Raw genomic sequence first — 24,939 nt, forward strand, 5'->3', positions numbered from 1 at the left:
AGACAACACTGCTGTTGATGCTGATGCCAGCAGACCCATAGTTCCAACCATCACTCACCAGGTAACAGTAGTGATATGCAATTGGCCGGACATAAAACTAACAACCTTCTGCATTTGTTTCTTTTTTCTTTCCTTTTCTTAAATACGAACACAAAATAGTATGGCGACTATAGGAAAGGAAAGTGCTAGGAGTGGGTAGGAAGTGACCGTAGCCTTAATTAAGGTACAGCCCCAGCACTTGCCTGGTGTGAAAAATGGGAAGCCATCTTCAGGGCTGCTGACAGTGGAGTTCGAACCCACTACCTCCCAAATGCAAGCTAACAACTACGTGACCCAAACCATGCAGCCAGTCCCTCGGTAGGAATTTTTGTAGCTGGTCCTGCGATCTACTCTTACTTATTTTATTTCTAGCAATTCTTTAAACAGCCAAAATAAACATAATTCAAGCGCTAGATTCTCTCTAGGTACATATTACCATAGACAATTGACCACCAATCAGCTTTACATAACAATATTAAACAAAGCTCACAATAATTTTTTTTTAAACTTCTATTCTCAGATTTACTTTAGGGCTTGTTAAATTATCTCAGTTTTATAAGAGCTTGAATAAATTGTAATTACATTCATTACATAATTTTTCTTGTAAATATCTTCCAAACATTGAAGGTAATCCTATATTTAGGTCATTACGGTGGATTCTTTCTCATTATGGTAAAAAGTAACTGCAAAAGAATTCCTTTTATTTCCCAGTGATGATGAATATAACCCTGTCCAATGACTTACCTCTGATTGTTATTCGTTGGCCTCCAGAGGATCATGATAACCAACAGGAGAATGGAGAAGAGCAAATGCCAGTAAGCATCATCAACCCAAAGCTCTTTCCAATCCTGGAACATAAAGAATCATCTTAATTTTTAGAAGGAAAAAAAAAACTTCACATAGCTACACATGCATATACAGCATGAACTATAAATCACTACTTTTCATCATAAGTCTAAGATCTATCATCAGAGGAGCTAAGCAGCCACATGGTTCATGCACTATAGATGAATGAAGGATTTATACATTAATGCTCATTTCTAGAGTTCAGCCAGGTTTGTTCTAAAACTCATACAAGTGAAGTCCAAAAGTAAAGCATTAAAGTGGCAGTTTTCTCAGAAAAACTCACCCAGAAAAAAAATCATCCAACTCGTAAACTATTAAACATATTTATTTGTTTATTTATTTATTTATTATGGCTTCTTTCATGTGGCGAAGTTAGGGCACACGGCCCTGTCTTACACTTAACCACAATACAACAAATAATATTAAGGTTGCCTATTACTAATTATACTAATTACACTACTTATACTATTTCCTAAATTAAGTTTAAGTTACACACCCACACAATATGCAGCTTATTAGCTTATTAGCTCGTTGCTTCAGTCCTCTTTTCTATCTCACACAGACACTTGCACACACACTTACAATGTACACACTTATCAACTACCCTTACGTTTACATTATATAAAACTAACAGAAACAATTTTTAATTTTACAGTTACCAATCACACGCACATATACACACCAATACACACTTCAATTGGTAACTCTCAACAGGAAGTCTCGGCAAGACTCTTTAAATTTGAGGAAGGAGTCAATGCCTCCGACACTTACTGGCAGGGAATTCCAAAGCCTAGAACCGGTTACAATGAAAGACTTATTATACATAGAAGAGTGGTGAAGAGGAATAGCTAAAGTGGAGCCCAAGCGAGTGTTACGATTATGGAAGGAAGAGAGGAAGTGAAGTTTAGATGAAATATACTGGGGGGAGTTACTATGCAGGAATTTGTGTATCAAGTTTGAACTATTTTTTATTCCAAACCCAGGAGACTAGACACTTTTGAGTCATATCATAAGTTCCGTTTTAACATTAGCCCATACATTTTTGAAAGGTATCCTAAATTGGTAATGGTTGTGGAAGAAAGCAGCAGAAAGAGCTCTTCTGCTGTCAGTAGACAGCATCACGGAGACCACTTTCCCCTTCATGGTCCGTATCAATAAATTAATTAATAAATCAAGCAAAATTTATTGAATAAGTGGAAAATTTATAATTATTCTCTTAAGAGTATTTGTAAGTCAATACGAAACTATCATAAAGTTTGTGTGTAATCGATAAGAATGGAACTACTGGAAGCAAAAAGCCAATGTACTGCAATGCGTGCTGTAACAGCTGATGGCAGAAAGCTTCCACCTTACACTGTTCTGAAATTTTAAAAAATGCTGAAAAGTAATTCCCATGAGTGAGTGGGTGGACACATCACTCGCACAAGATTGGATATAAACGATTTGGGGAAATCGAGTGGGGTCTCTCCTTCGAAGCCCAACCCTCCTCATGTTGGATAGTTTTCATGGCCACCTGATGAAAGGTACTGTGAAATTGTTGGAAATCAGGAAAACCAATTTGGCAGGAATTCCTTGTGGAATAACATGGGTACTTGATAAACTCTTCAAGGGCAATGTGCAAAAACTTTATCAGTGCTGGATTGCAAAAAGTGTGCACAAACTTACTCCAATAGGTAACATCCAGAAACCACCAGTGGAACTTTACGAATGGACAATGCATGCTTGGGACAAAATTTCTTCAAATATGACTGAAGAGTTTCAAGAAAATGGGAATCTTGAATAGGTTAAATGGGAGTGAAGTGACTGAGATGTTAGCAGTGACAGCAGCAGCAACTCTTTCTGCAGTTTCTCTTTCGCCGGTATTTCATTATTATTTATGTGACTGTGACATCAGTGGAACCTCAATTCTCTGTTCTGGAAGGACCACGGGGGGAAAAAATGTACAACATGGGAAAACGGAAAATCCGGGAACGAATGAACCATCAACAATTTGGCTAAACATCACAAAAATAAAATATGTATACTTATAATCTTATAAACACCCCTAAACCAAACCAGACCACAGCCCCAATGGGACTTCCGCCTACCAAGTGACTGCTGCTCGGTCGGAAGGCCTGCAGATTACAAGTCGGTATGACTGCGAAATGATATAAAGTTTCTAAACGTAACGTGCGCAAATAAAATGACTCCAGTTTTTATTCTATAACACACATAAATTTATTAAAATCCACCTATACGAAGTTGTTACAATTAGAATTTATACCTTACTAGCTGATGTACCCGTGCTTCGCTACGGAATTTTATATTGCATACAGAATTCTGGGTTAGGTAGTGTACGCGTTGTGAGCAAGATTGTATTAAATTGCATAGTTCTTAACGTTACCCTAGAAACGCGACGGGGAAGTCACCAAACGTCTTTTCTCATATGAAGAATGAGTAAGGGAATTTTCATTGCAATGGTAGTCCCGCTTGCCTATCATCAATCACAATCACACTCCACCTGCATTTTTAAATCCTCAGAAAGAATGTCTTAATGATTTTCCCAACTGAAATGAACATACGTCATTACAATGACGTCAGTAGGAATGGCACGATTAAATGCAATGCCTTCATGTGAAATACTCGATCAAATGAAAAACCATACATTTTCTCACGTTTAACGAACAGGACTACGCTGTCCAAAGTTCCAGAGCTGGAATGATCAAAGCCGCAGACAGCCGTGATCCGTGAATTCGTCCTTTTTCGGCGGGGAGGGGTCAAGTAGTGGAGACTCCCAGGGCAAAGCTATGCCCTTTTACTAATCTGATTCCTAGGAGTACCCGATGTGTCGGAAAATCTTTATTCATTACAACGGCGGCGGAAAAATCTACCTGACTTGGAGGCAAATTTTTTCCTCCATGCCAGAGAAGAAACCCCCTCTTCACTGCTAATTTGGAATTAAATGAATATATAATTTAATAAAAGTGAAGAGAAGTAGAAGAAGCTTTTCTTAATAAAACGGCTCTTTTCAGGGTTGAATTTTGAGTTATTTAGTAGGAATTGTGGTGCTATAGTTTGGAATAGGCCTAAATTGTTATTCTAGACCAGGCCATACTACTACTACTACTACTACTACTACTACTACTACTAAGTAAGCTTCTGCCTTAGTGTGCACATTGCTCATTCAAAACAGCGCATCAGAGTAGGGATCGAATAGCTGGAATACTACGATGACTAATGTGTTACGTACCAGTAGTATCAAAAAAATGTATGAACCAGAGGAATGGCATGCTAAAGAATAAAGTTTTATAACTCCCCAGCTATTTCCCACCAATATTCAGTCAGACTGTTATACTTGGTATGGAGCAGTAGTCCTATCTATCGGAGTTGAGAGGCAGCATAAGAGACAAAGAACATCACAACAAACTATGGTCAAAGTAATGTTATTGTTGATCAATGTTATGCGCTTTCGATATTGTAGGCCTTCACATTTAGTTTTCTTCCGACTCTGAAATACCACTCTCACCATAATCGGTACGGTAAAACTGAATAAAACATAAATGATCGGAAATTGCATTCTCTATAACTTTTGTTATGTAATACTTTTCGATATGTACTTTACGATGCAGACGTATTTAAAAATTACATTTTAAGGGCCTTCCCGTAAACTACAATTTCATCCAGGGTGAAAATTTTTTTTGTAGCTTAGACTGTTGTTTCTTATTCCCTGACTCTGTATACCGATTTTCATTAAATTCTATTAACCAATTTTCTCGCGGCTCGGCGCTGATATGGACTTGGCATAAAAATTACAAATTCATGAATATCTGTGTTATCATAGCAGGTACGGTAAAAATTTATAAGACGTAAATGGTCGGAAATTTAGTTCTATATAACTTTAGTTATGTAGTATGTAGTATTTATCGATAGGACCATTAATAATACAAATATTTGAGAATTAAATTTTAGGCTTTCACCTAAACTACCACTTCACTCAGCGTAATAAAATGATTCATAGCCTAGATTATAGTGGCTCATTCTCCGACTATGCATACCAATTTTCATTGAGATAGGACCCCTAATAACATAAATATTTGAAAATGAAATTTTAGGCCTTCCCCTAAACTACCATTTCTGTCAGCGTAAATAAAATTATTTATGGCCTAGATTGTAGCGACATACATACCGATTTTCATTAATTTCTCTTTAGCCATTTTCTAGTGATGCATGGACAGACAGACAGACAGACAGACAGACAGACAGACAGACAGACAGACAGACATAAATTACGGAAAAGTAAAAAGTGTATTTCCTTGTTACTGTGGACATGACCGGTACAGACATACCATTATTTTCAAATTCTGAGCAATGTACAGACAAAACTCTTATTTTATATATATAGATTATAAATCATTATTGGGACATGTTTCGCCCACTAGCTGGGCATCATCAGCCATCAATTGATACCTCTTAATCAAAATCAGGATTCTGATTTTGTTCACATTGTTACATAATTATTTCCAAATTGTGGAGGTTAAACTGTCTCTTATGGTTGCCCTTTAAGTAGAGTGTGCTGTTATTGATAGTTGCTTTGATGACTAAAAAACAGTATATTGAATTTTTTATTATTATTATTATCATTATTATTATTATTATTACATATAAATTTTGAATCGGCGTCCTTAGCGAATTCCGTGGTGAAGTAAACAATGGATTTTGAAACCGAAGTTAGTCGATACCTTAAGTTCGAGTTCTAAGTTTGATGCCTCTTGTTATGTTTCTGGTCGAAAGGGGACACTCTGTCGTGATGTAAAATGATGCGTAATTGTTGCTTCAAAGTGCAATAATATGTGTCGATGGTGTTCCCTCATCTGCTGTAAGGTTGACTAGTAACGCTGGCAGTGCCTGTTTTTATAGCACTTTAACACAAAAATTTGAAATTCCCAGTCTTATATTTTGACCAAAACAGTAAAAGGCAATCCTAAAACCTCCCAATGCTTTATATATGTAAAGTGCAACATCTGTTCTGGTCTCGATAACATAATCATGGTTATATTAAAATACTAAATTTGTGTTACTTAAGAAGGAACAGTTTTGATTCCTGTCCAGTGACTATACAGTGCCCTGAGGGAAGTGCCGAAAACCTGTTTGGTGAAGCACTTGAAAAAAAAATATAAACCCTAATTAAGGTACAGCCCCAGCATTTGCCTGGTGTGAAAATGGGAAACCATCTTCACGAAGAAAGCAGCTGTGGTGTTAAGGTACAGCCCAAAGATTTGCCTAGTGGGATAATGGAAAACCACAGAAAACCATCTTCAGGGCTGCCGACAGTGGAGTCAAACCCACTAGCTCCTCAATAAATCTCACAGTTATGCACCCCTAACCACACGGTCAAGTCGCTTGGTTCACTTCTCTTCATTATTATAATGGATTAGGTTTTAAAAGCAGTGAAAATGAAGGATCAGACAACAAATGCACTTGTATTTGCTGATGACGTGACACAGAAACAGAAGTACAAGCTAAGATCTATGGGAAGAAGAATTTGAAAGAATGGGACTGATCATCAGCCAAACTAAAACCATTGGATTGGCAACAAGATGAAATCCTCAAACAGTCCACCTGCGAGTGCAAAATGAGGAAGCAGATAATATTAAGAACTTAAAATACTTACGGAACTTCGTTTATCCTGACAACACCATAAACCAAGAAACAGGCAATGGAATACAAGCTAGTGTTGGCTACTGAATGCACGATTCAAAGCAGTGTATCGATTCATTCAAGTGTCCGAGTGAATCGATTCACAGGAGCGGCGAGCTCACAGCACACGATTCAGCTTACTCCCAGCGTACAGTGCTGAGTGGCGCACTCACTGGACGTTGACGGGGAGCAGAGCTTCCACTGCAGCGAGACAGTGAATCATGGCACATCGAAAGAATCGTGAACGAGTACGGCTCACTGAGACACAAGATACACGCGGCTCCTTATCAGCACACTGGACACTGGCAGAGAACAGAGCTTCCGCTGCAGCGAGACAAACAGTGAGCGATGGCACACCGAAAGAATCGTACACAGTCGCGGATCAGTGAGATACACACACGGTTCATTATCGGTACACTGGACATTGGCGGGGAGCCGAACTTCCTCTGAACCAATACATACAGAGCCATGATACACTGAAAGAATCATATGCTATAATGGACTCTCAAGCTCAGCTCATTTGAAAATAATACCCACTTGCATTCACTGTCCTCTTCTTACAGAGAGGTTTAAATAATAGATGGATTTATTTGCAGTGTTAAAAAGGTAGTTGAAACATAATTCTGAAGAAGCTAGTAAGTAGGTAGGCTATTAGGTTATACTATTTATTAGTTTAATGAATCTTAGTATTATAACTTAGTTGACATTTGACAATTAAACTAGACTCTAGCCTGCCCTATGACTATGAGTCATGCCTTTGACCATTCAAAAGTACCCGTTTTATATTGGGAAGTACGGCTCAGTATTCTCTCAGTTCATATGTCACATCGTTGCACAAGACTTCAATCATCTGTGGACAGTAAGTGAACCGACTGACGCAATGACTTAAACAACAGTATGTTGAATCACAAAAATCAGCGGGCTACTGTACATCTCGGGTAGCCTATACAAAATACGACGATTTGAAAAAATCCTCAGCTGATAGAAAAATACATATTTTCAAAAATGACTGAGCAAGTTGGACGTGCGGTTAGTATCGCGTAGCTATGCGCTTGCATTCGGGGGGTGGTGGGTTAGAATCCCACCGTCGGCAGCCGTTAAGATGGTTTTCCGTAGTTTCCCCATTTCACACCAGGAAATGCTGGGACTGTACCTTAATTAAGGCCATGGCTGCTACCTTCCTAATCCTAGATCTTTCCCATCCTGCGTCGCCGGAAACCTTCGATGTATTAAGAGTGACTGGCATTTCTTTCTAAAAAAGGAGTTCATAGTATGAAGACCAGATGGCAGCAGCGACCACTAATGTTAAAATGCTAAAAAGAGGAAGATGTTCTACCTATTCAATACAATAATATTGTTGCACGAATTAATGTAGCAACATATTTAATATGTTATGGGACCGGTTTCGACATATGTCCATGTCATCATCAGCCGACACAAAAATGGCAAGAAGTCAACACAATTGTAACACTTATGACACTTTTCTTGAATTAAAAATAGAAGTTCATGTAGAGGTTCTTGAGCACTCTTGCTGTAGATCTAGAGGTTAAAAAAAATGATGCAGTATAATTCACAATTGTTGTTATTCAAGGAATAAAATTTGTTGCTAGGTAACAAATGATATGATTTTGTTTTAGTACTTCAAAAGGTGGATATATATATACAATATACAATCAGCCATTTCAATCATTAAAATGATGTGGCCTCTTTAAGTCGTGGGTATAGGTAGGCCTTCAACAGTCTTCTCCAAGTAGAACGGTCTTGGGCAGATCTCATCCAAGTGGTACCAGCGATCTTCTTGATATCTTTGTCCCATCTGTCCGGTGGTCTTCCTCTAGGCCTTCGATGTTCTCTCGGACTCCACTCCAGCACTAGTTTTGTCCATCTATCATCATTTCTTCGTGCAACATGGCCAGCCCACTGCCATTTTAAGGAGCGTACTCTCTCTAAGATGTCTTTAACCTTTGTAACAGACCGGATGTCATCAGCTCTTTTCCTATCTTTCTTTGTATAGCCTAGCATTGACCTTTCCATGGCTCTCTGCGCGGTCCGAAGTTTCCCTTTTGTGAATTCGTTCAGAGTCCAAGTCTCACAGCCATAAGTCAGCACAGGAAGGATGCATTGGTCAAATACTGTTTTCTTCAGATTTGCTGGCATTTTTGATCTTAATACTGAAGAATTCCTTCCAAATGCTTGCCATCCGAGCTTGATGCGCCTATAGATTTCTGGTCTTATATCACCTGTCATATTTATAATCTGGCCAAGGTAGATGTAATCACTGACCTCTTCTAATGGCATGTTCTTAATATTCACATTTCCAGCTTGAACCCATTCGTTGGACATAACTTTTGTTTTGGAAAGGTTTATGCTTAGGCCAATCAACTGACATTCTAATGCAAGATCTGTAATTAAGGTCTGGAGCTCTTCGAAGTCGTTTGCCAGTAAAGCAATATCATCTGCAAATCTCAAGTTATTTAGCCTTTTCCCATTAATTCTAATTCCCTTTTCTTCCCAGCTCAGCTTAGACATAGCCATCTCTAGGACCGCTGAGAATAGTTTCGGGGAGATGGGATCACCTTGTTTGACACCTCTGTTGATGGGGAATTCTGGGGTTGATTTACCGATATTAACGAAAGCTGAAGAAGTCTCATAGATATTGTTGAGCACTTGGATGTAAGCTGCTTCCACTCCTTGCTCATGTAAAGCTTGCATGACAGCTGTATGGCTGACAGAGTCAAATGCCTTTTCAAAATCAACAAAGGCAATGCAGAGAGGCAAATGATATTCATTTGCTCTGCTTATCACTTCTCTTACAGTCAGTATGTGGTCTATTGTGCTAAAATTACTACGGAAACCTGCTTGTTCAATAGGTTGGGCTGAGTCAAGGATGAAACTGATTCGATTTAACAAGATCTTTGTAAAAAGTTTATACAAAATAGAGAGCAAGCTGATAGGAAGATAATTTTTGATACTGTGAATATTTCCTTTCTTATGTATCAGTATGATCTTTGCTTTGTTCCATGATGTTGGAATTGAAGCCGAGTGCACACAGGAAGTGAATATTTTTGCCAAGTGATTTATTGTCTCCTCCCCTGTGAGTTTCAGGATGTCCACACAAAGCTCATCATCACCCGGCGCAGTTCCCTTTTTCATACTATCTAAAGCACACTTGACTTCCGAAGGGAGAATATCTGGAACATTTGATATATCATTTAGTTTAGGTCCATTCAGGGCTTCCTTTGGTTTGCTATACAGATTGCAATAAAAGTCTCTGATGAATTTCAAAACTTCCTCCTTTTCAGTAATTCGACCATCATTTCCATCTAGAGCAATTAGCTGCTTTTTACCGATTATGAGTTTTCGTTTGGCTGTCTTGAAACTCGTCTTGCTCTCTAAGCTTGTTCTTAAAGTGTCTTCCCTGAATTTCTGTAAGTCAGTTTTCATTTCTCTTCGTACTGCCTTACATATTTCAGAATATTCTATCATGTCACGATCAGTCTGAATTTTCTTTTCTCTCCTTCGCTTTAGCAGGGTTTTAGTTTTGTCACTGAATTTCTTTGGTTGGTCACTTTCCTTACATATGCCCCCGATTTCTTGAGCACACGAAACAATCATTTCTGCTAGATCTTCAGCCTTAGTTACATGGTACTTACTTTGAAGAGCTGCCCGGAATGATTCCGAATTGTTTTCTAGGTTTTTGAGATTGATTCTGTTGCTCTTCCTTCTTATGAGTTTGTTCCTTTCATATCTTACATTAAGTTCAACTCTTGCTCTCACAAGACGGTGATCACTCCCAGTGCTGAATCGGTTTAACACTGATACATCTTTTACAATATGCGGTCTATTCGACAGAATAAAGTCAATCTCATTTTTTACACTGAAGTTAGGGCTCCTCCACGTCCATTTACGTTCAGGATGTTTCTTAAAGAATGTATTCATGATGGACATATTGGTGTATTCAGCAAACTGGACTAATCTCTCACCTCTATCATTTCGGTCATCAATTCCATATTTACCCACCACAGTGTCACCTTGTTTCTTGGTACCGACTTTTGCATTAAAGTCTCCAATAACCATCTGGAAGTGGCAATCACTTCCCTTTTTGCAGGTGTTATCAAGGCTTTCATAAAAGGACTCAATTTCTTCGTCTGGATGGCTTGAAGTGGGAGCATACACCTGAACGATCTGCAATTTGTATTTATTCGACAACTTAAGGACCATTCGAGCTACTCTGCTGGAAGATCCTTCTAAAATTGATACTCTATCAGCAATGTTCTTGTTAATTAAAAAGCCAACTCCATTGAATTTCCCTTCCGGATCACCACAAAAATAGAACAAGTTGCCAGATTTCAAACGGAAACAGTCTTCCCCTTTACGGCGCACTTCGCTTAAACCAACAATACTCCAGTTGATTTTTGTAAGTTCTTTCTCGATCTCTTCTAGTCTGTCATTGCCTAATAGAGAACGACAGTTGTATGTACAGATCTGGAATATCTGTGAATTCTTTCCAACATTTCTTAATGCTTCGGACATCAAAGTTGCACCCACCCGGAGATCCGACTGTGGGGCTAATTTACCTCCGGAAGATTTAACGTTAATGCCACTCATCATGATTGACTTAAAGGGTATGAAGCATAATCACCACGCCTGCTTCAATGACGGATTGGTGATCCTCCCGCACTGATCGGCTCGCCGACCCAGTTTCCCGCTGGGGTTGGATACCCAACCTTCCACTGGGTTGCTCGGCTTAACAGGGGCACCTCTTGTAGGTTACGTGCTTGGAGTTGAAGTGAGAGAGGCTAGAGAACTCAAACTTGCCGAGTTCTTATATTATTGTTGCTAGATGGGCAGCAACGACGCATTACTCTTAGAATATGAGACTATTAGTACTGATATGGATTTTATGAGATCTGACGAAAAGAAAATAAATTAAAAATAAGAAATAGAAAAGTGAAAATGGTAAGGTAAATAATATTATGAGGCTCACTTTAATTTAGCCTTGTCATGAAGTACAAGAGGAAGTGAGAACCGAAAATTGAATATACTGTAGGTAAACAATAGGAGGGGCTAAGGGAGTAAGGGGAATAGTTTAACCCGTAGAGTGGGGCTCGCTTCAGGTGACACGGCCAGAGCGAGCCCGCTGGTGGGCGCGCGTCATGTGAAGCGCTGAAAATTTTTATTTTTTATCTCCGTTACGAGACAAGCGGTAGGTTTGAAACTTTCTCCGTATGTTCCGAGAGGTGCTGCCATCTGACAGAATTTTTTTCACCTTCGTGTATCTAAGCAGTTCTCGTCTAGGAATACCCTTTATTATCTGCTACATAGTTGCGTAGTGCAAGAACAACCTATGTGGCGCTTGGCGAGAAGCTCCGTCAGTGTGCCGCGAGGAGCGTAGTATTTTGTGTCTCGGTGTGAATGTTTTCATTTCTCATAAGTTGTTTTGTTGGTATATAAATTTATCTTGTGATTTATTGTTTTAATTCTACATGTAGCGTTTCGCATTTGTAGTCAACATGTCCAAAAGAATTGTAGATCTTCCGAGTGATGACATACGGGATATTCTCGAGCTCAGTGAGGAAGATAATTGCAATGATTCTAGTTTAGATAGTAATGGTGAAACTATCCCGCTATTAGATGCTCCGAGCACGAGTGCTTCCGTCGGAGTAGGCCTGTTGCCTAGATGCTGTGGACAGGTGACGAGTTCGAGCTCCGATGAGAGTAGGGAGTCAGAAAGTGAGAGCGATTTGCCTCCTACTCCGCCTAGTGACTGGGTTGTAAGGGGATGTAAGAGAGCCCGATTTCCAGCTACATACCAAAGTGGAATTCAGGACGAACTTTTAAATAAATAAAAAAAAGAACCGGACGAAATATTTGAGCATTTCATTGACGATGAACTGTGTGAACTTATTGCAGAGCAAACTAATCTGTACGCTCAGCGGTCAATACAAGCTAGTATAGTAACAGCTAAAATGAAAAGGAGAAGCAGGGAGAGGGATTGGGTTCCTACTAACAAGGAAGAAACAAAACTTTTATTTGGGATCTTTATTCTTCAGGGTATAATTCAAAAGCCGAAGCTATCTCATTATTTTTCACGTAATTGATTGTTTGCTACGCCCGTGTTTTACGAGACCATGTCCGAGAAACATTTTTTCCTTCTACTGAAATTTTTACATTTCTCAGATAATGAGGCTTACGATCGGCAAGTATCCCCAAAACTCTACAATGTGAGGCCAGTTCTAGATATTCTTGTATCAAAATTTAAAATTTCCTATTTACCAGATGATCGTCTATCAACTGACGAAAGTTTACTCCTTTGGAAAGGTCGCCTGGGGTGGAAAATGTACATTCCGAAGAAGAAAGCTCGTTTCAGGATGGAATCTTTTAAATTATGTGAGGCTAAAACAGGATATGTGTGGAATATCATGTGGTACACAGGCAAGGAAACTAAGCTAGTAAATGAGGTTTGTGAGGTAAATATTTCTCAGTATGCCAAGCCCTCAAAAGTAGTGTTTGCTCTAGCCGAACCTCTTCTAAATAAGGGATATCTCATAGCTCTAGACAATTATTACAGTAGCCCGGAACTCTTCGATCAGCTAAATGAGTTTCAGACAGACGCTGTCAGCACTGTAAAATCTAACCGAAAAAATCTTCCGAAGGACGTAATGGGGAAAAATTTGAAAAAAGGGGAGGTGGCTTTTGCCTATAAAAACAAACTCATGGTCTTGAAGTGGAAAGACAAGAAAGACGTCTGCATGCTGAGTAGTATTCATGACGCAGAAATGCGCACTGTTCTAAACAAGAAAGGAGAAACCAAAGAGAAGCCGGTCGTATGTACTGAGTACAATGACTCAATGGGAGGGGTGGACTTATTGGACCAATGTATCGTACCGTACAGTACGGCGAGAAAAAGAATGAAGAAATATTACCACAAGGTTTTTAGACACCTACTGGATATAACAGTGTTTAATGCTTTCGTGACATACAAGAAACACGGCGGTAAATTCACTCAGCTGGAGTTTTGTATTCAAATTGTGCAGAAACTATTTCAGAAGTATGCGAACGCTACCCCTAACGCAGCCTTGCCAATGCGATCATCAGTGAGACCCGCACCCGTTGACTTGTGAACTCGATACTCAGGAAGGCATATTCTAGATTTCAATCCAACCTCAAAATCAAGACTGCACGCAAATAAGAGATGCATTGTTTGCGTGGTGAAAGGCCAGCGGCGGGACACTCAGTACTGTTGTGTAGTATGCAATGTCGCTTTGTGCCCCTCTCCTTGCTTCAGACTATACCAGACAATTGAAGTACGAGCATTGCAAATATGCCAGCGAGTCTCAGGTTCCATACTCGGGGAATCTAAGAAGATCGTAGTCTACACTCGGTGACCGCTGTACAATCTGTGTGCCGGCAACTATCAGTGACCATCCTGAAATAGTTCTTTTCAATTTTTTCTCCAGTCATTTGTTATAGCTATTGACTGTAAATAATTAGTGTAAATAGTGTTGAACAGTGTAGTGTAATTGGTGCAATGTGGTGACAAAATTGTGATGAATGAACTCGTGGATTACTCGCTGCCCTCTTCAATGGCAAGTTATAGACCTACGTGGTGAGTACATTTTTCTATTTTATTTCAGGAAAATGTGATATTTGAGTGAATGTGCCTGTATTATTTGGAGTATATGATACTTTTTTATTTGTGTGTTATGCATTTCAATGTTGAATTAATATAAGCAAAACAAACAATACTCCGAATTGGAGTAAATACGAAATGGCACATATGCAATTTTTGCACTGACACTGGATGAATTGAAAAATCATTTTAATTGTAAATAATAACAATTTACACCGCAACGTATAATTTTATGCTAATTTTAACATAATATAATATTCAAGCGGGCCTAGGGTGGCAAAAACTATTTCCTTTTTAAAGAAAAATATTACTGAAAATGATTCCCCACTATGCAGGAATTCCTCATTTATGACCTCCCCACTTAACGGGTTAAGGTGGGTCAGAGGGTGTGTTGTGGTAAGGGCAAGTAGCGCGAGAAGGTGTTGTGTATTACGTGGAAGATTGAACGCCTACTTGTCAACTTGAAGCTTTTGAAAACTAAGATAAGGAAGTCAAAAAGAATGTTCTGTTTTTCAGACAAATCATTAAGGTTTTGGTTAAGATTAAAATGTTGATCAAGGTGTATTAAACAATTTTCAGTGATATCAAGAAGAGGGAGCCTCCGTGGCTCAGACGGCAGCATGTCGGCCTCTCACCGCTGGATACCGTGATTCAAATCCCGGTCACTCCATGTGAGATTTGTGCTGGACAAAGCCGAGGTGGGACAGGTTTTTCTCCGGGTACTCTGGTTTTCCCTGTCATCTTTCATTCCAGCAACACTCTCCATTATCATTTCATAGCATTTATCACTCATTAATATCACCTTGGGAGTGGCGACCCCATTGTAATAATAGCCTATATGGTTTTCATTACATCCCCGACCCGGTCAAGGACTGAAAAACAGGTTGTATGTTTTCATTTCATTTTCATCAAGAAGAGGGCCTTAGTTTAGGGTACTGATAATTTCAATGTCTTGGTCTAACGTAGTGAAATGATGTTTTACGTCTTGCGTGTGTTGCCCTATTGCTGAGAATTTATTGTATTTTATTGCGTTAACATGTTCTGAATATCTAATTTTGAAGCTGCGTCCAGATTGTCCAATGTAAGAAGAATCACAGGAGTTGCATTTAAAACGGTATACGCCAGATTTTGAAAATATATTAGTTCTGTTTATAGATTTGGAGTTATAAATCGCATCCATGTTTCTATTGTTAGTTCGAAAGGAAATTTTGGAATTATGTTTTTTGAAGATTTTGGCAATGCAGTAGACGTTTTCATTGAAAGTGAAGGTAGACTAAGCTGCTGGTTTAGGATTGTCATTTGATAGTGTTGTATTTGTTCGGTGTTTAAAGTTATTGATTATTCGTTCAATAAAAAATCTGCTGTAACCATTAAATTTAGCGATGGAACGTATGATATTAAGTTCTTTATTTAAATTTTCTTTAGATAAAGGTATTTTGAAAGCGCGGTTAACCATACTGTTGTAAGTGGCACATTTATGTGATTGTAGGTGTGAGGAATCTTGTCTTATGGTAGTAGCTGTTTGTGTGGGTTTCCTATAAATCATATAAGATAAAGAATAAGGTAATCTGCTAATTGTTATATCTAGAAAATTGATTGTACTGTTGGATTCAGTTTCAAGTGTAAATTTAATATGAGGATCAATCTTGTTGAGATTATTAAGAGTAGAGGATGCATTAATAATCCTATAATCTAGAATTACCAATGTATCATCCACATATCTTGCCCAAAAATGTATATACTTGAAATTATCGTTGTTATCAATAACATTGTGTTCCAAAAATATCTTGCCCAAAAATGTATATACTTGAAATTATCGTTATCAATAACATTGTGTTCCAAAAAATCTAAGTATATCTCTGCCAAGATCCCCGATATACAATATTAAATAGAAGGAAGGATCCACCTTTCAATACTCTGTTGTTAAGTTGAACCAAATAGAAGTTACAACCTGTTCATTTGGGACCGGTTTCAACACATTTGAAGTGTCATAATCAGCCAATGAGCAAAGCAGTGCAAAAATTAAGTCATAAAGGTCTAAAAAAACTAACAAAATGATCACAGTCAAAAGAGTAAAAAGAACACCACTATTTCGTGCCGAAACAAATGCAGTTGAAGTTCATAAGCAGGTCTAGTACAATCCTGTTGAGGAGAAGTTGTAAATACCATATATATATACATATATATTCTTCAGTCTACAATCAAAGAAGGTTTTGGGAAGCAGAGGACTTCGTCTCTTTCACATATAGCGAATCACCCAGGCCCATTAAGTAAACTCGGGAAAACAATCTGATTATTCATCACTACTCATCGTGGCAAAACCTGTGTCACGACAGACTACCAACTTGTTTGGTGTGCAGCTGTGGGGTACTGGGTTCGATTCCGCCTCAGTGAAGAGACAGATTTTATAAGAGCCCCGCAGAAGAGGCTAACTCAAGCAAGAAGATTCGCAGATCCGGTCCAGAGTAGCAGACGAGAGACCTACCGTTTCAGCCGACGCAGGAGGCAGCGGACATCAGGACAGAGGAGCAGCAGCAGGCAGAAGGCACCTGGAGGAGCTCGACGCCGAGACGCCAGGAGAAGATAGCAGATATTCGGGCAGTGGTAAGTACCCACAAGTGTTGTAAATATGGCAGATTCTAATGTACCTAATGATGTGCCAGATAATGTTTCTGATTATGATAGTGCGGGGGACGCGCAAGATGGACATTTATACGTGTCAGTTACTGAGGGATACCGGTTAATAGGTCACGAATTTAGTGGTGCTAAACCAGAGCAATTACGAGAGTTTATCGCTAATGTGGATGCCGCACAGAGTATGATTAAGGATAGGGACCAACCGTTGTTCTTTAAATATATTTTGACAAAGATTACGGGTTCTGCTCGCGAAAAGTTGTTATCTCTATGTGATATAGTCAATTGGGAAAGAGCGAAGGACGCTCTTTGGGAGTATTATGGTAAACAAGGCACGTTCGACTTGTATTTGTGTCAGTTGTTCCTAAAAAGTCAAGGACCGAAGGAGACTGTGGCCGAATGGGCACATAGGGTTGAGGAAATAGCGTTAATGTTCCGAAATGCCATTTTAGAAAATGAACCGGTAGAATATCATACAGGACAGCGCAGAATGCTAGTGAAAATCGCGATAGCGGCTTTCATTCAGGGGATCCATACAGCGCGAATACAGGGTAAGCTACAGGATCGTAGTCCTCAGACGTTTGAGGCAGCTGTAGCCATTGCTAGACAGGAAGAAGCCTTGATTAATTCCCAGAAGGAGAGAGAGGCACTCCTCAGGAATAGTACGGCTTCTAGAAGAGAAGGCGCACATACCCAGCCGGTAAGCCACTCGAGAAGTTGGTGGCAGAGTAAGGCCGCGCAGGGGACGCAAAAATCTGGTAAATCTCCCCATTATAACAAAGTAATGTTAATATGCTTTAATTGTAACAAGGAGGGACACATGGCTAAGGATTGTAAGCAGAAAAATCAGGGCTCAAAGGCGAAGGAATCCCTTACTCCTCGAAGAAACTCCACGGGAGAGATGAGATGTAATTATTGTGGAAAGCCAGGTCATTGGGCACGGCAATGCAAAAAGAAATTAGCTAATCAGAACCGAAATAAGGATGCAGGTAACGAGGTGGACATAGTGCGCACCTCTGGTTACCAACAGTGCGCGAATAATATGGGATTGAAGTACTTTAAGTGCAATGAAAGAGGGCACAAGAAGGCAGAGTGCCCACGTAGAGACTCAAAGTCAGAGCCCAGGCGTCGTTATGCTTGCGGCAAGGTTGGCCACCTACAGTGGCAGTGTCGCACCAGATGCGATAGTGAGCCCAAACGCAGGGCAGAGTTCTTGCCTAGAAGTCGAACTAGGAATAATCAGAGTGGTAGCAGGAATAATAATAATAATAAATCTTGTGATAAGTCACGCGAAAAGGCGTGGTGTAGAATCTGTAAGAGATGGTCACATTCAGCCAAAGAGTGCTGGTTCAATACTGAAAGAGAGGCTTTAAACTAGACAGGGGATACAAGCCAGGGATGCTTGAGACCTCCCCGAAGACCATCAGTCCCAGTAAGGTCGGACAGCATGAGGAAGGTACCGTACTAGTGACGGTAAGCGGGCGTAGAAATGCCCTCAGATTTTTAATCGATACAGGAAGCGATGCATCTCTTATCAAGGAAAGTAGTGTTCCTTACGGTGCTTGGGTTAACCGTAAGGAAATTTTGAAATTAAGAGGAATAACAAAAGGTTCGAAGCAAACCAAAGGAAAGGTCCGAATCCCCGTTGGTGGTAGATGCCCGGACTTCCAAGTAGTGGAACTTAACTTCAAACATGACTGTATAATTGGAAAGGACGTGTTAAGAGACAGCGTCTTAAATTATAAGGAAGGCTATCTGTCATAGCAGGTAAAAGATAACCACTGGGTGCGAAAGAGGATATGTGGGTAGTACTCGAACCAAGAGTGGAGAAAATCGTGGCTATAGAGGTAGATAAACAATCAGCCGAAGGCGTAATAGAGCGACAGGAAGTAAAGCCAGGCGTATACCTAGCTGAGTGTTTAACGAAAGCCAAAGATTATGTCGCACTCGTTAGTATGTTGAATACTGCTGACAAGGAGTGGTGATTGAGAAGCCCAGTTGTTAAGTTATTGGATGTAGAGAGCGAAATTACAGCAGAGGTACACAAAGTTGAAGAAGCCATAGCTGTAAAGGGCGATAGTCAGGCCAAAGAGCCCGATCGCGCAGAGGGATGATGATGATAATAATATTAATAATAATAATAATAATAATAATAATAATAATAATAATAATAATAATAATAATAATAATAATAATCATATTCAGGAAGGTAAATCTCGAACGCAGCAGATACGGGAGCTGCTTAGAGTAGATCATTTAGCTCCTCAAGATAGGGAGAAAATTTATGCTATCTGTATGGCTTATCAGGACATCTTTCATCTAGAAGGGGATAAATTAACGCATACGAATATACTTCAACACGCTATCCCAACACCTGTAGATCAACCTCCAATTCATGTGAGGCAGTACAGGTTACCTGAGGCTCAGAAGGAAGAGATAGGTCGCCAGATAAATCAGATGTTACGGGATGATATTATAACTCCTTCAACTTCTCGATGGTCTAGCCCCACCCTTTTAGTTCCAAAGAAAATGGACGCTTCTGGTAAGCAAAAATGGAGGTTAGTTGTAGACTTTAGACTTCTCAATGATGTTACCATAGGAACTACGTATCCTATATATGAGATTAGTCACTTGCAATATGTATCCTATTCTGTTAATCTCTGAGATATTAGATGCTTTAGGGAAAGCGAAGTATTTTTCCACTATGGATCTGGCCAGTGGTTACAATCAGGTACTACTGAAGCCTGAGGACAGAGAAAAGACAGCATTTTCTGCCCTAGGAAGGTATTATCAATATAAAAGGATGGCCATGGGGCTTCGAGACGCGCCAGCGACTTTTACGCGTTTAATGAAAACGACACTAACAGGGTTAGAAGGCATTAAATGCCTAGCGTATTTAGACGATCTGATTGTGTATGCTAGCTCTATAGAGGATCACAACCAGAGATTACGTGATGTTTTCCAGAGACTGAGAGAAGTAAATCTCAAATTAGGCCCAGATAAGTGCGAATTTCTAAGAACGGAGGTAGCTTTCTTAGGACATGTGATTACCAAGGACTGTGTTCAACCTGATGACCGGAAGGTCCAAGCAGTAAGAGAATATCCGCAGCCCACCACTACGAAACAGCTGGAAGGATTTCTATGCTTGTCAGGCTATTATCGTAGGTTCATTCCGATCTACAGTAAGATAGCGTAACCATTGTACGAGCTGCTTAAGAAAGAAGTACCGTACGAGTGGATGCATTCCAGATCTTAAAGAATAAGTTAACAGAAAAACAGATATTGCAGTACCCAGATTGAGAAACCTTTCATATTGACTACAGATGTTAGTAATGGGGCCTTAGGAGCAGTGCTGTCACAAGGACAGATAGGTAAAGATTTACCAGTAGCTTCTGCTAGTAGAACTTTAAATAAGGCCAAAAAGAATTATTCAGTGACGGAGAAAGAATTACTAGCAATTGTTTGGAGTGTGAAGTATTTTAGACCGTACTTGTTCGGCAGGCATTTTACGGTAGTAACAGACCATAAGCCTTTGAAATGGGTATTTAACGTCCGAGACCCATCCTCTAGACTAATTAAATTCTGGTTGAAATTAGCCGAGTACGACTTTGAGATAGTGTTCACAATTAAGTATTTATTATTTTCCACCTAGTCGATACAATGATTGCTTAAGGCAATTTAATGGTTAAAAGTGGTACATGTTTCGTATATTATCAACATCTTCAGCCACATAACACTGTTTAGATGAAAAATATATAAATTGACAAAGTAATGCTTAAGAGGAAGTGTCCTTAAAATTAACATAAGGTTGACAACATTAAAACAAAAAACTCAAGAGAAAATATATAAATTATTTCTACAATTGAAAGCAGTCATCAAGGAAACACTTGTACAATATTCCATAGCGAATATGTCCTAAATGAATATTCTTTTCTTAATAATTCAACAAAAAAGGTCAATTTATAAATTAAAAATTATACAATTTATAAGTAATTGTCGAAATGAAGAAATCCAGATATCACAATGAGAGAGTGTACAAGGAAGGCAAGCGTAATTGCAACACGGATGCCTTAAGCAGGATTCCAGTTAGGAACGAAGAGCCTGATCAAGAAGTGCGAATGGTTGAATCTGGAGATAATGACCAAGAGACTAGTAATGAGGAGCGTGAAGCTAGTGACACCTTAGGATCACCTGTTAGCACAGATAATAATGCACAATCACGAAGACTCAGCTCTGAATCCGAGGATGCCACGGCAGAGGTGATAGAGCCTGAGAGTGAGAGTGAAGAAGGTAGTGATAGGGAGGATGTAACCGAAGAGGCTAGGAACACCAGCCCGGAGCTAACAGAACAAGAGAAATTAGAGATTATTAAAGAATGTCATGAGTCACTACTATCAGCCCATCAGGGCATAGCGAGAACGTACGCCCGGATAAAAGACCACTATCAATGGGAAGGGATGCAGAAGGATGTAGAAAAGTACATACGTTCATGCCCATCGTGTCAAAGAAATAAGATTACCGGGCCTGAAGTAAGGGCACCAATGATGGTTACAGAAACTCCTAAAACAGTCTTTGAAAAGATAGCACTAGATGTAGTAGGACCTTTAAATGTAACGGAAGCAGGGAGCAAATACATACTCACCTGTCAAGATCAGCTGTCCAAGTATATAATTGCAAGTGCTATGCCAGACCAAAGTGCAGAAACTATAGCACGAACTCTGATTAGCAGAGTAATTAGTGTATTCGGTATACCAAATATACTGACAGATCAGGGTGCAAATTTCATGTCAGAGGTTTTTAAGAAATTATGCAGAATATTGCAAATCAAGAAAGTCCATACAGCGGCATTCCGACCGCAATCTAACGGTAGTCTGGAGCGCTCTCATAGAGTGCTGGCAGAATATTTGAGACATTATGTTTGTAGTTCACAAGATGACTGGGATAATTATCTTCCCATGGCAATGTTTGTGTATAACATGACCAAGCACACTAGCACAGGTCATACACCATTTGAATTAATATTTGGGCGAAAGGCAAATATTCCTGGTGTTCTCCAAAAGAACCCAGAATCGAATTATAACGAATGTCAGAATGTCTTGGAGCAGTTCACCAGACAACTGCAAGAGAGCCATGAGATAGCTAGGAAAACGTTAATTCAAACCAAGGAACGAGATGAGTACTATGACAAAGCTAAGAATGAAGTTTCATTCAAAGTAGGAGATCTTGTGTTATTACGCAACGATGCCCTACGAAGGGGACGTTCAGGGAAACTTTCTCCACCATATGAAGGTCCTTATAAAATCGCTAAGGTATCGGGAGTGAATTGCACGTTACAAGTAAATAAGCATGGTAAGCAAATTGTGGTCCACAAAAACCGGCTAAAGATGTTCATTAATTAGAGAAGAAATGTAATAAGGCATGGATCCTATTTAGATTGCAGTGAGTTACACTTCCCTCGCTCCAACAGCATTGTGGACTGTCGTGTACCGCTGATAGAGTTAGTTGAAATACTCTAGTCAGGTCGCGTCGAATCCAGGAAAGTATTGGAAATTTTAACCTAAGAGAGTGAGAGGAACCTAGGAAGTTATGGTACGGGAGTACCATTGTGAGTACATCCTAAGTACCCATCAGAGGGACTACAGGTGACGAGACTGTATGTCCAGACGTCAACTCATCAAAAGGGAACCGCAGGGTTCGAACTGAGTATAGAGAGAGCTTGAGTTCATGATGAGGATTAAAATTATTTACACTTACTATGTACACGTTCTGAGGAAGCCTTCACTTACTGTCAATAGAAATTAGATGAATAAATTAGGTAATACTGTAAATGAAGTCAATGAGATCTGCTTGTAATTATTAAATTAGAAAGGGCGTGATGCCAAGCCTAGTTCCACTGAAATGAAATTCAAACATTGTAAAGAGAAATTCCACAGGTAGACGTTTTACGTAATCCAGGTGATATCTGGGTAAGGATCGTTTTCATGAGGATAACCCCGTGTAGTGTCGAGGATTTACGCAAACAACACTCTACACTTTGGTACTTTTCTTCCCATACAGTTACACAACCAGAATAACGTCACGACTTGAACCTGTCTGTCGTAGGAGGCGACTAAAGGTTCCACTTAGGGAATGGTCTTGTATTTAGTCCTTCATGCACTAATACGGGCGCCCAAAGTGAGGCATGAACTCACTGTGGCGGGTTCTGCCTGGGAAATATCACCATTAGGCCGGTGAATTTCCACAACAGTGAGATTCTCGTGGGAACAGAATCCACAGAAGGGAATGTTCTCACCATGTTGAGAACCATTCCACTAATAGTAACTCCAAGAATGGGGTACAGCTTGATGAGGTTACTTCACTAGACTGACTATTAGCATTTCGCATAGATGCCGTATTTTTCAGTTGGTAAAATGAGACTCAGTGCTAATGATGTTTTTCATCTATCCGTAAGGTAAGGAAAAGTGACGCAGGAATGTCAATCAGGGGGAGAGAGAATTTTTGTACGGGCTAATGATAGTTCTAAGATCTTGTCAGAGCTGCCCAAAGGTGAAGTTTCGCAGACATATCGGTTACGAAAAGGGAATTTGTAAATTTTAGTAGAATTATTCACGAGAATAAGAGAATTTGTAAATTTTAGTAGAATTATTCACGAGAATACTAGCAGACTAGTAGAAAGCATAATTACGGGAAGACAAGACATTACAGTAAGACAGTGAGTCACATTAAGTGTGTATTCAGGTACAAACAGTTGAGGGTAGGTTCCTCAACACCTAACAGTATAATGTGTCAGCATAATTACGGGAAGACAGACATTACAGTAAGACAGTGAGTTAAGTGTGTATTCAGGTACAAACAGTTGAGGGTAGGTTCCTCAACACCTAACAGTATAATGTGTAAGGCAGAGTGAAAGAGAAAGTGAAGGTCACTGTTTACCTTACAGGGAGGTGAACGAACCAGACGAATGGAAGGGGTGACAGGCCGCACGACCTGGGGAATGCTGGTCGTCGCAGTTATGTTGCTAGGGGTGTCCATACCCACCAGCCAACTGGATTTCAAGATGAACCAGTATGAAAATACAGCTGGAATTTATTTTGATTATCAAGGGGAAGTACAATTGTACACTATAGAATGGAAATGAATCACTTAATCTTACACATTTGGCAGATCTATTTAATGTAGCCCACAGAAATTTATAGAAGACTAAAACCCTGTGTATCCAGGTAGAGAAGGAAGTACGTATCAAGTGCGAACATGAGATAATGTTGGTAGAACAACAATTTCAAAGGATTCAAGGGATTAAGGACTTAATTAGGAAAATTACTAGGGTCGGTACGCCAGAAGGCAACGGGAAACGAAGCAAGCGTGTGTTGATTAATGCAATCGGTACCATCGCGAAGACGTTATTCAGAACCATGGATGAGAGCGATGCAATTTACGAGGGTAAAATTAAGGAACTAGAACAGGAACAATTGTCCATGATACAAGTAGCAAAAAGTCTAATGTTAGTTGTAAAATCAACTTTTACAATCTGTCAATAGTACTCTGACATCACGGCAAATGAACTCAAACTAAGTGAAAATTTTGAGCAACTTAAAAATTTCATTCAGAATGAAACAACAGGTATACATGAGGCTTGTAGCCAGTCAGAGATGCAAATATCATTGAATAAACACTTAACTGAGTTGCAAAGGTTTTTGATGCAATTACATGAGCATTATCAGATCTTATTAGATAGTATTGGAAGTTCTCAGACAGGCACGGTGAGTGTCCAAGTGTTAAGCCCCGATGATCTAGTAAGGGCATATAATAAAGCCCAAAGGGATTTTCCTAAAGGTTATGATCTGCCATATGATTTGCAAGTCACTTATGGGTACTTGATATTGAAAATATCACCAGTAAGTGTGTATATAACTCAAGATACTTTAGTGAATATTTTACGCACCCCTCTCACTAACAAAATAAAGTACAATTTGTACCATTGTATACCTTTCCCCTCTCCCATGAAGAGTAATCCAAACTACTTTGTGTATATACACTGACTGACAGAGCAAATGCAACACCAAGAAGGAGTGGTCAGAACTTTATGCCAATTGCAGGGTAGACTGACGTCA

General features: G+C 39.5%; 1 protein-coding gene across 2 annotated transcripts in view; it reads right to left on the reverse strand.

The window, feature by feature from the left end:
* Window positions 1–24,939, reverse strand: part of LOC136881133 (transmembrane protein 87A) — a 174,204-nt gene that overhangs the window by 57,175 nt on the left and 92,090 nt on the right. For both annotated transcript variants that reach the window (XM_067153802.2, XM_067153801.2), the window contains one exon: window positions 784–887. In XM_067153802.2, the coding sequence (XP_067009903.1) occupies window positions 784–887 (104 nt within the window). The remainder of the gene's footprint in view (window positions 1–783; window positions 888–24,939) is intronic.

Source organism: Anabrus simplex, chromosome 9 (genome assembly GCF_040414725.1).
Source record: "Anabrus simplex isolate iqAnaSimp1 chromosome 9, ASM4041472v1, whole genome shotgun sequence".
Classification (NCBI taxonomy): domain Eukaryota; kingdom Metazoa; phylum Arthropoda; class Insecta; order Orthoptera; family Tettigoniidae; genus Anabrus; species Anabrus simplex.